General features: G+C 41.1%; 1 protein-coding gene across 1 annotated transcript in view; it reads right to left on the reverse strand.

Annotated features, from left to right (window-relative positions):
• Positions 1-10,568, reverse strand: part of bcas2 (BCAS2 pre-mRNA processing factor) — a 33,931-nt gene extending 23,363 nt beyond the window's left edge. Inside the window, exons 1-2 of the mRNA XM_041195712.1 lie at positions 10,433-10,568; positions 275-367 (exon numbers count right to left, since the gene is read on the reverse strand). Coding sequence (XP_041051646.1) covers positions 275-367; positions 10,433-10,525 — 186 coding nt within the window. The 5' untranslated portion in view covers positions 10,526-10,568. The remainder of the gene's footprint in view (positions 1-274; positions 368-10,432) is intronic.
• Positions 10,569-12,282: the final 1,714 nt, after the last annotated feature.

Raw genomic sequence — 12,282 nt, forward strand, 5'->3', positions numbered from 1 at the left:
TTACCAAAAAGTGTTTGGACATCAGGACTGACCTGAGAAATGGGGTAATTTATGTTGTTAAGTACTGTCTGCAGCATTCACTCACAATAAATGGCCACTTGGATGAAATATTGGAATGCTGCTAGCAGCTTTGGTTTGCATTCTTACACACTTATTTCTGTACATTTAACATCTGCACAACATTCTCTGACTGCTCTTTCGAATCAGCACATGAAAAGGCAATTTAGAGTCACAAATCCCAGGCATCAAGTTAAAAGAGGTTATGCAGACTTACTTCAAATGCTGAATAGTCAGGTGTAGGCAAATAGCTCAGGTAATTTTTTGTGGGTCGATAACGTCTGGTCTCTTCTTCTACCAGCGCAGCTGCCTGAAATACAAGGAACGAATGTGAGGAAAGCCTAAATATTAAGAGGCCTTCCAACAATCCTTGCAAAAGCATTTTCAACCATCAACTCAGAATGGCGTTGCAGGCACCTGGGAGTCAAAAATTCTACCCAATGTCAGTTGCAAAAAACGTTCATGAACTCCCAGACCTTCTGGAAAGCAAACATGTGTTGCGTATACCAAATTCAAGATTTGGAAAGGTGAGAAACAAATGGAGACCTGATTAAAATTTGGGTTTACTTTATATAGAATGTACTGTCAAACGTTATTACATTTATGATTCTGAGCATTATTACATTTGCAGATTAAATTTATTGTGCTTAGTTATTTCATTTTAGGTTAAAAATTATATTTGGAATTTGACTTTATTGTTTCTTTTGCAGTTGGTGTATTCCATTTCTACCTCAATCTTATTACAGGCCTGAATGCAATGGAATCAGATTGAAATCATCTAATAAACATGGCCACAAGAAAACCAGAAAGTGATTCCCTCAACTGTAAAACACTAATACAGAGGACTAACATGAAGTGTCAAATGAAGGTTTTTTTTCAAAAAACGCACAAAGTTTTGGCAACAGTAACAAAATTATAAATGTCAAAGATTTATCGACTTTGCAATAATTACCTTATTTTTATTTTTTCTATCCCTGTGAATTGCACACATTAAAATACTGCAAAAATCAATTGTTAAAGAAATTGAGAATGTTGACAACACTGCTTTTGCTGAAATCACTTTCCCCGTTCTCCGGTTTCTAAAATTTCTCATTGACCTAATCTGAAGATAAACTTAATACTGCTGTCAAAACATGGCTTAATCCATGTATGTTTAAATAGCAAGCCTGTTCCTCACAGTGCAGGCAACTCAATCCCATTTGCACTTAAATTTCTTATTAGCTGGTTTGCCCTAGATCAATTTTGTAGACTTTAAGGTTTAGCCAGAGCTGCTCTTCCCTCTGCTGACTCTTCGTGGATAAATATTCCATTAACCTACCTATGACCACCAGTGTTCTGCTAAACTCTGTTTGCCAAACCACCTGATTTGGTATTGATAGCAAACTTTGATATTGAACTTTGTGCCGAAGTCCAAAGCATTTATACAAGTGGAAAAGAAATCCCAGCACAAATCCCTACAACACAACTCCCACATCACACCAACCTAAAACACAATTTATCTTGTACTTTTTTTCCTGAAAGAGAAGACAAAGAAAATCAAGACATTTTGATCAGATGATGCCAAGCCTGGGTCTTTCAGAAATGGCAGACCGTGGCATCAAAAGTGTTCCAGTTTTCAATCCAGCAAAAGCACAAATTATAGCTGCAGGACAGATGAGGTTCAATTTCTACACAGTGAGGATGCTTGGAGAAGGAAGCTTATGCAGGACAGAGTATTTGAAGTTTAAGAACAATACAGGAGCATTCGAAAGGACCATTCAAAAATACCAATTATAGTCAGAGAAGATGGAAAGATACAAACATAATACAAGCACTGGTATGTTGGCAAGCAGAAGTAAAGAGGTAAAGATCTGCCAAGTCCTTTCTTTTATGTTGAACAAAAAGAGCCACCATTGAAATGACAGCAACATTCAAGTCTTGGGCAACACGAAATTTATAGAAAGTTAAGAGGCGAAAAGAGGAAAAATCCAAGCTCTGGGAAACAGATTTTTAAAAAAAAACAGGAGTTGAACAAGTTAAATTTAAAAATCAGAAGCAATATCAAGCCCAACAACGTCAACTGCTAAAAAGGGCAAAAGGACGGAGATACAAAAGTTATAAGATGACCAACCTTGAGACACACTAAGAAATTAGGTTTAAATAATTGAAGAAACACTATTTTTAGCGAAAACAAAAATAGCTGGAAAAACTCAGCATGTCTGACAACATCTGTGGAGAGGAAGACAGAGTTAACATTTCGAGTCCTTATGACTCTTCATCAGAACTATTTTTAGCACTCTAATGTAGGAGGCCAAGATTTAATGGATGACATTAAGATACTAGTGAGAAAGGACCTTGGCTCAAAAGATCAGGAACTAGAATCAGCATGGGTAGAGATTAGGAACAGCAAGGGTCAGAAAATGCTGGTGGGAGTAGTTCATTGGCTTCCTAACAGGAGTTATACTAAGGACAGAACATTAAACAAGAAATTATTGGAACAAAAGCAATATAATAATTGAGACAGTCTTTAATTTTTATATAGATTGGATCGATCAAATTGACAAAGGTGATCTAGAAGTCAAGTTTGTAGAATGTTTTCATGATAGTTTCCTGGTACAATACATCATGGAACCAACTAGAATAAAGATATTTTAGATCTGGTATTATGCAATGAAATAGGGTGAATTGGTAATCTCAGAGCAAAAGGTAGACTAGAAAATAGTGATCATAATACAACTGAATTCCATATCAAGCTTGAAAGCAACATACTCCAAACATACCAAGAGTCTTAAACAAAGCCAATTACACAGGTATCCGGGGAAAACTGGCCAAGGTTGATCAGATGATTAGACTGAAATAAACACTAGGAAACATCTAAGCAAACAATCCAAAATGTTCAACAATGTTCTTCTGTTTGCCAAAATACATTCCATTAAAAAAAAACTCAGCAAGAAAGATCCATCCCTGGCTTACTAGGCCAGTTAAGGATAATGTTAGATTAAGAGAGCTTTATAATCTTGCCAAGAAATAGTTGTCATTCTGAGAATTGGGAGTGTCTTAGAAAACAGCAAAGAGTGATCAAAAAGCTGCTAGAAAGGGAGAAAATAGAATATAAGAGTAAACTAGCCAGGAATATACAGATTACAAATTGTAAGAGCTTTGACAAGTATAAAAAAAGGGAAGTAGCTAAAGTAAACATTAATTCCTTAGAGGCAGAGACAGGAAAAATTATGGGGAATGAGGAAATGGCAGAGACATGGAACAAGTACTGTACGTCTATTTTCACAGTGGAAGGCACAAATTACATTCCCAAAATAGAGGTTAAGCCGGGGCTTTAGAGTGGAGAATGTAACTAGTGGACGAGATAAAGAGGAGCCAGCAGATGTAGCACACTTGGATTTCCAAAAGGCATTCAATAAGGTGTCACACAAAAAGTAAATACGTAAGAGAAGGGCTCATGAAATTGGTCGTGATATATTAGCATGGATAGAGGATTGGTTAATGGACAGTAAACAAAGAGCAGGGATAAACTTCTTACTTTCAAGTTGTCAAGCTGCAACTAGTGGAATGCTGTAAGGATCAATGCTAGTGCCTCAGCTAATTAGAATCTATATTAATAACATAGGCAAAAAGACCGAGAGTAACATATCAACGCTTGCCAATAACAAAACTGGTTGGGAATGCAAGCTGTGACGAAGGACACAAAGGGGCTGCAAAGAAAGTGGGCAACAAGGTGGCAGATGGAGTATAATATTGGTTACCCACTTATTAGCAACAGAAAACCAGAATTTTTTTTAAAAGGTGTGTCACTTGTAAATGCAGATGTCTAGAGGGATTTGGGTGTACTTGTACAAAGTTAGGATGCAGGTACATTAAGCAATTAGAAAGCTAAATGGACTGATGGCCTTTATTGCAAGGGGATTGGAGTACAAGAATAAAGAAGTCTTGCTACAATTGTGTGGGGAGGTTGATTGGCACAATTGGTTCGATGGCTATAGTACGGTGCAGACTAATACCAAAGGTGCAGGTTCAATCGCTTAACCAGTTGTGGTAGTTCATGGGAGGCCTGCCTACTCACGTTGCCTTGCCCCATGTTTGATGCAGTGTTCTTCCTCAAGCTCTGTAACGGCTTATGGTCCTTTGTGGACCACAGCTAATCTCTTTACCTGCTACAATTTATAAGGTGAAGAGATCACACCTGGATTAATGTGTACAGCTTTGGTGTCCATATTCAAGGTACAGCAAAGGTTCAGTAGATTGGCCCATGGGGTGAGAGTTGTCCTATGATGAAAGGCTGAGTAAATTGGGTCTATATTCACTGGAGTTTAGGCAAATGAGGTGATCTCATTGAAACATGCAAGAATATGAATGGGCTGAACAGGGTAGATGCTGAGATATTGTTTCCCCTAACTGGGGAATCTCGAGCAAGGGGACAGAATTTCGGAATAAGGGGCTGATCATTTAGGGCTGAGATGAGGAGAACTTTCTTCACTCAAAGGGTTGTGAATCACTGGAATTCTTTACCCAGAGAACTGTTTATTCTCCATCAATGAATATATTTAAGATAGAGAGACAGGTTTTTGCTCTCTCAGGGATTAAGGGATATGGGGAATGGGCGAGAAAGTTGAGCAAAAGTCGAAGATCAGCCATGATCATATTGAATGGTGGAGCAGGCTCAATGGGGCATATGGTCTTCTCCTATGTCTGATGCTCTTATGTTATAATTGAATTACTGCACTGCGAGAGAATAAAAATAAAACCTGAACTGGTGCCCTGTGCTTGTAGAGAAGTTTATAGGCAAAAAATGGCAGGATCAGCAAAAAACAAATGGTGAGCAAAGAATGTGACAAAAGAAGGAATAGAGCCTTCACAAAAGAAGGAATAGAGCCTTAGAGAGAGGAGTCCCAATGAATCAGACTATTTCTGGAAAAACATTTGGAGGCGGAGTTATCAACTGCAGCAGTCAGATGGATTGGAGCGAATAAGAATAGCCACAAGCTTGAGTTTTGGTGCAAGGCATGTGATGGTGGAGATATACATGATGTAGATATTTTACACGACATGATACTTGATCCATGGAAATGTTCATTTGAAAAGACTCATGGTGCTGACAGATGAATTTCTCAAAGATTTCAATTCAATTTGCGAAAGCATCATAATTAAGTTTCTCAATTTAAAAGGAGTTCTTGCACTGGGGGCAACATATGTCATTATAAAGTTCAATTCTATGTTTCAGCTGCAGGTGCAGGAAGTAAATTTTGTCCCTGCTACTTAGCTATTACTCTACATCACTTCTTTCAGCTGTATCATTAAGAAAATGCTAGAAATACTCAACACCATGTCAGGTAGATTCTGCAGAGAGAGAAACAATGTTAACATTTCAGATTGAAGGGTCATTGACCTAATACATTAACTTTTTTCCCCTCCCTCCACAGATGTTGTCTACCTGCTGAGTTTTTCCAGCATTCCCATAAGTCCATAAGACGTAGGAGCAGAAGAAGACCATTCAGCCCATTGAGTCTGCTCCACCATTCAATGAGATCATGGCTGATCTGATAATCTTCAACCCCACTTTCTGCCTTTCCCCATAACCCTTGATTCCCTTACTGATTAAAAATCTGTCTATCTCAACCTTGAATATACTTAACAACCCAGCCTCTACAGTAAAGAATTCCACAGGTTGACTACCCTCAGAAGAAATTCCTCCTCATCTCTGTTCTAAATGGGCATCCCCTTACTCTGAGATTATATCCTCTGGTCCTAGACTCTCCCACAAGGAGAGGAACAACCTCCCAGCATCTGCCCTGTCAAGCCCCCTTATATGTTTCAATAAGGTCACCCCCTCATTCTTCTAAGCTCAAATGAGTATAGGCACAACCAACTCAGCCTCTCCTCATAAGAAAATCCCTCCATCCCTGGGATCAACCTAGTGAACCTTCTCTGGACTGCCTCCAATGCCACTATATCTTTCCTTAGATAAGGGGACTAAAACTGTTCACAGTATTCTAGGTGTGATCCAACTACAGCCTTGTATAGTTTTAGCAAGACTTCCCTCTTTTTATACTCCATTCTCTTTTAAATAAAGGCCAACATTCCATCTGCCTTACCTATTAACTGCTAAACTTGTATGCTAGCTTTTTGGGATTTATGCACGAGGGCCCCCAAATCCCTCTGTGCTGCAGCTTTCTTCAATCTTTCTCCATTTAAACAATATTCAGCTCCTCTATTCTTCCTGCCAAAGTGCATAACCTCAGACTTTCCCACATTATATTCCATCTGCCACATTTCTGCCCACTCACTTAACCTGTCTACATCCCTCTGTAGACTGTCATCCTCACCACTTGTCTCCCCACTCATTTTTATGTCATCCGCAAACTTGGCGATAGTACATTCATTGCCCGCATCCAAGTAATTTTAAACATTGTAATTAACTGTGGCCCCAACACTGATCCCTGTGGCACTCCAATAGTTACAGGTTGCCATCCTGAAAATGCACCCCGTATCTCAACTCTGTCGTCTATTAGTTAGCCAGTCCTCTCTCCATGCTAATATGCTACCCCAACACCACGGGCTCTTATCTTATTAAGTAGCTTTATGTGTGGCACCTTTTGGAAATCCCACTCCAAATATATCTCCCCATCCTAACTCCCATATAGTTCTATTCCCCTCTTCTACTGATTCCCCTTCATCTATAGTGCTTGTTACCTCCTCAAAGAATTCTAATAAATTTGTCAGGCATGATTTCCCCTTCAAGAAGCCATGCTGACTCTGCTTGATTAGATTATGTATTTCTAAATGCTCTGCTACTACATCCTTTATAATAGATACCAAAATTTTCTCAATGACAGATGTTAAACTATCTGGCCTATAGTTACCTGTTTTTTGTCTCCCTCCCTTTTTGAATAAGGGTGCTACATTGGCAGTTTTCCAATCCTCTGGGACTTTTCCAGAGTCTGAGGGCTCTTTGGAGATTATTATAAGTGCATCCGCTATCTCTGCAGCTATTTCCTTTAATATCCTAGGATGCAATCCATCAGGTCCAGAGGACTTATCGGCCTTCATCCCCATTCGTTTCCCTAGTACTTTTCTCTAGTGCTAGTTCTTGTATCTACTTCCTCCCCACCTTTTGCCCTGTGATTATTTAGTATTTTTGGTATACTATTGGTGTCTTCTACCATGAAGACTGATGCAAAGTATTTATTCAACTCCTCTGCCATTTCCTGGTTCCCCATTATTATTTCCCCAACCTCATTCTCTATGGGGCCTTTGTTCATTTTAGCCTCTCTCTTCCTTTTCATATACTTAAAGAAGCTCTTAGAAAGGTTTTATATTACTTGCTAGTTTACCCTCAAAGTTTATTTTCGCCCTTTACAATTTTTTCCTGGGTTTTTTTGAGTTTCAGCATTCATAGTAGTTTGCTTGTCACTGAGTTCTTCACAAGAATTTATTTTATCATCTTCTAATCTCTTCTCACTCAATAAATGCAAACCTCATGGAGGATGCCCCTTTCCCTCCCAATCCACTTGCATCCCTCAACCATCCATTACTGTGCAACTCCAACTGTCCCTCTCCTGCCCTCCCCGCTCCATCCACACTCTCCTCCCCTACTCCCTCTCTCCACATCCTCCTTGTCCATGTGCCCCGATTTCTTGCTGACACTCTCCCCTACCCACCTATCAACCTTGTGCCCTCCTTGTCCGCCTTCTACCCCATTTACTTCTCTCCCCTGCTCTCACCATCCAAGCCCGTTAACACAATTAACTGCAGAGAATCAGGCCATTCAGCCAAATTTAGTTATGATGTTTATACTCCACAGAAGGTCTCCTCCCACTCCAAATATATCTCCCCATCCTAACTCCCATATAGTTCTATTCCCTTCTTCCTCCTGGATTTATCAAGTTTCTCCTCAAATGTTTCAATGCTATCTACTTTGATCACTACAGGTGCATCAGAACAGGAGTAGGTGATTCACCCTCATGCCTGTTCCACCATTCAATTAGATCAAGACTGATTTGTAGCTCAATTCCATTTGCCCACCAGTGATCCATTTCCCTTGACTTCCATTTACAAAATCAAGCTTTCTTCTGGATTTGTCCACCAGAGAAAAGAGGCTTTTTTTTAATTCACTCATGGGACATGAATGTCACTGACACGGTCAGCTTTTAATGCCCATCCCTAAATGCCCTTGAGAGGGTGGTGAGGTGCCAAGTTCATGAACCACTGCAGTCCATGTGGTGTAGGTACACCCACAGTGCTGCTAGGGAGTGAGTTCCAGGTTTTTGACCCAGTGACAGTAAAGAAACGAAAATATAGTTCCAAGTCAGGTTGGTGTGTAACTTGGAGGGAAACATAGGAGCACCCCTAGGTTATTCAGCCCATCGAGCCTGCTCCACCATTCAATACAATCATGGCTGATCATTTACTTTGATGCCTTTTTCCCCACGCTATCCCCATATTGCTTTATGTCATCGACAGATTTCAAAATACCAATCTCTGCTTTAAACATATTCAATGTCTGAGCTTCCACAGCTCCTTGGAGTAGAGAATTCCAAAGACCCACAACCCTCCAAATAAAAAAATTTCTCCTAAACTTGGTCCTAATTTTGAAATTGTGTTTTGAAATGAGATCACCTCTCATTTTTCAAAACTCTGGAGAATACAGGTCCAGTTTCCCTAATCTCTCTTCATAGGACTGTCCTGCCATCCCAGGAACAAGTCTGGTGAACCTTCGTTGCACTCCCTCCATGGCAACAATATCCTAAAGGTAAGGACCAAAACTGCACACAATACTCCAAATGCAGTCTAACCAAGGTTCTATATAGTTGAAGCAAGATTTCACTACTCCTGTACCCAAATCCTCTTGCAATAAAGGCCAACATGCCATTGGGCTTCCTAATTTTGCTTGCTGAACCTGCATATTGGCTTTCAGTGACTTAAGAGACAAGAAAACCTAGATCCCTTTGGTGTGCCCATGCATCTGCTGCTCTCGTTCTTTTAAGTGGTAGAAGTGGCAGGTGCTGTCGAAAGAGATTTGGCAAGTTGCTTCTTGCAACTGATATACACTGCTGCCACTGTGCATCAGTGGTGGAGGAATTGAATGTTTATGGTGGTGGATAAGGTGCCAATCAAGCAGGCTGCTTTGTCCTGGATGGTGTCGAGCTTCTTGAATGTTGTTGGAACTGCACTCATCCAGGCAGCTGGAGTGCATTCCATCACACTTCTGACGTGTGTCTAACCTACTAAATCCCTTTATCAAACACCTCATCAAATCATACTTCAAACTTGTACATTCACGGGAACACAGGCCAAGTATATGGATACTTGGGTTCATAATTTAACCCTTTAAGCTCCAGCATTATTTTGCAAATTGGCAGTACCTCACTTCCAAGGCCAACATATCCTTCCTGAGGTATGGTACACAGAACTGAATGCAGTACTGCAGACAAATCTTGCACTGCTTGCTTGTCCCTACAACCACACCACCACCCCCCCCACCTTCTCCCACCCCCCCTCCTCCCCCACCCCCACCTTAAACCAGCTTATATTTCACCCCTCTCCTAGATTCACTCATTTCTGTTTAAGGGTCATGAGGACTCGAAACGTCAACTCTTTTCTTCTCCGCAGATGCTGCCAGACCTGCTGAGTTTTTCCAGGTAATTCTGTTTTTGCTTTGGATTTCCAGCATCTGCAGTTTTTTATTTTTAAATCTTTCCTTCTTTATTTGTCCCATTATCACTCCCCTTTGACCTTATACCAGGAAATATTTTGTCCTTTAATCTCTCCTACCCTCCATCCTACCACTAATCTATTTTTTCTTCTTCCCATCCTCCCTAATTTCATTAAAGTTATTACATCTCCAACACTTCCCAGTTCTGTTGAAAGACGATATCAACCAGAAACATTAAGTCTTGTTTCCCTCTCTCTCCACAGATGCTACCAGAGCTGCTGAGTATTTCCAACATTTTCTGTTTTAACTGCGGATGGAAGGGGTGGGGAGTGGGGGAGATCATCTAACTAAGAAGCGTTGAACTCCAATCCCTGGTAAAGTTTCCGTCCATAGTCTTCCACTGTGGAATTTTGACAGGAGGTGAACAATGAGTGCAATCGATAATTTTTTTTAAATTCAACAGATTTTCTTTAAATTAATCCTTAGGGAAGCATGGAGATTTTTGTGGAAGGATGCTCTAGTCCTTAATTGTTCTTAGGAAAAAGGAGTTAGTAAAGGAAACAAGCTGGGGTGTACACACTTAAAATAAAGGCCAACATCTCATTCCTGTTTGTACCTAGGTTAAATTAACTGTCCCATTGCTCTATCTAGTCCCAATCACTGGCTCCAGTTAAAAAGCTGACCCCCACATATCTCCCCCTTCACTAGCCAACCCGCTCCAGCACTCACCGCCTCTCGGACACCCGGAGCATCATAGCCCTGATCGAAATAAGGCAGCGCATCGACCACAACATCGCCGGCTACAGCCAACGGGCCCGCCATCTTAAGTGCCACTCCAACTCACTGCGCCTGCGCGCCCCTATTCCCGGAATGAGCAGGACCGAATGCACACGCGCGGGACGGATAGCTTTGCGCCTGCGCACAAGCCCGTTCTTTTAGAACATGCGCGCACAGTATCAGCCTTCTGTTGCAGCGTTCCAACAGTGAAGCACGTGTTTTCACATGACTTTGTGATAACCCAAATCATACATACCGCCAGGATTGACCTGGAGTCTCCAAAGAATTAAAGATAAATCTCTAGAAAGCTGCTGTGTGCAACCCTGGAGAAAAATCAGCCAAACATTAAAAACGTTTTTTTTTGTCATTTTATTTAAATATTTCTCTTTACCATTTAGAAATATTGAAAAGAGGAGCAAAAAAGCTGTTTGGATGATGATCAAGCATCATCCAATTGAGTAGTTTTATGTCTTGGGTAAATGAGTTCATTGGCCAACCGAACTCTAACTGTATGCCTTCCTATGTTCTCATCAATTGCTGTTTGCAATTAATAATGGGGAGAGACTGATGTAAGAATAAACGTCAGTTCTGGTGAAGGGTCAGGCGGACTCAAAACATCAACTGTATCCCTCTCCGCAGATGCTGTCAGACCTGCTGAGTTTTCCCAGGTATTTTTGTTTTGTTCTAGATTTCCAGCATCCACAGTATTTTGCTTTTATATAAGAATAAACAGTGGTGGTTTATTGAGACATAGGGCAGAGCACCAGATCATACGCGCTCACTCAGAAATCTCCAGAACTACACTTACAGTTCCCAGTTGCCCATGCTGTACAGTGATTTGTTAGTGCTGTCACATGATCATGGGGAGTCCAGAACCAGGGGTCACAGTCTGAGGATATGGTGTAAGCTATTTAGGACTGAGATGAGGAGACATTTCTTCACTCAGAGAGTGTTGAGCCTGTGGAATTCGCTACCACAGAAAGTAGTTGAGGCCAAAACATTGTACGTTTTCAAGAAGGAGTTAGATGTAGCTCTTGGTGCAAAAGGGATCCAAGGATATGGAGAGAAAGCGGGAGCAGGCTATTGAGTTGAATATTCAGCCATGATCATAATGAATGGCGGTGCAGTCTTGAAGGGCCAAATAGCCTGCTCCTGCTTCTATTTTCTATGTTTCTATCAGTATACTTGCATTCTCTTAAAGGGAAAGGGTGCCTCACTTTACCACATCCCTCCCCCTTTACTTAAAAGTCCAGCTAACAAGCTTAAAACACATTAACTGTTTACACAATAGCTATTTACAGCTTTTGACCAGGCTTTCTATATCCAAGTCCATGCCTGGCCACCACAAATAGCTGTGTGAGACCATCTTCATTCTGCTAATGCCCTGGTGAGCACTATGTAGCTCGGCTAATAAGGGCCTTCACCCCCTCGGGGGCACAATAACCCTTGCACCCCAGAGTAATGTGCCATCCTGGCAGGAAAGTTCATATTTGCAATCAGAATAGGGCTTCATCTCCTCGGATTTAGATTTACCTGACCAACCATTCAAGGCCTGCACCTGGACGTTAGACAATAGTGGGTCCCAGCTTGTCCACTCATGGATTTGTCTGGCCTGAACAGGAGAGGAATCCAGAAAATTTGGCACTATGACCTGTTCCTGGGGAATCGGAGCCTCCCTGTTTTTAGCTGGCAGGGGAAGGCGGCTTAGTGCAACGGCAGGTGCGACTTGAGTTCCTGAACAGTGAACAAGAGTGTATTCGTAGGCGGCTAGTATTAGTGCCCATCTCTGGATGCGATAGGTG

This window comes from Carcharodon carcharias, chromosome 9 (genome assembly GCF_017639515.1).
Source record: "Carcharodon carcharias isolate sCarCar2 chromosome 9, sCarCar2.pri, whole genome shotgun sequence".
In the NCBI taxonomy this organism is placed as follows: Eukaryota; Metazoa; Chordata; class Chondrichthyes; order Lamniformes; family Lamnidae; genus Carcharodon; species Carcharodon carcharias.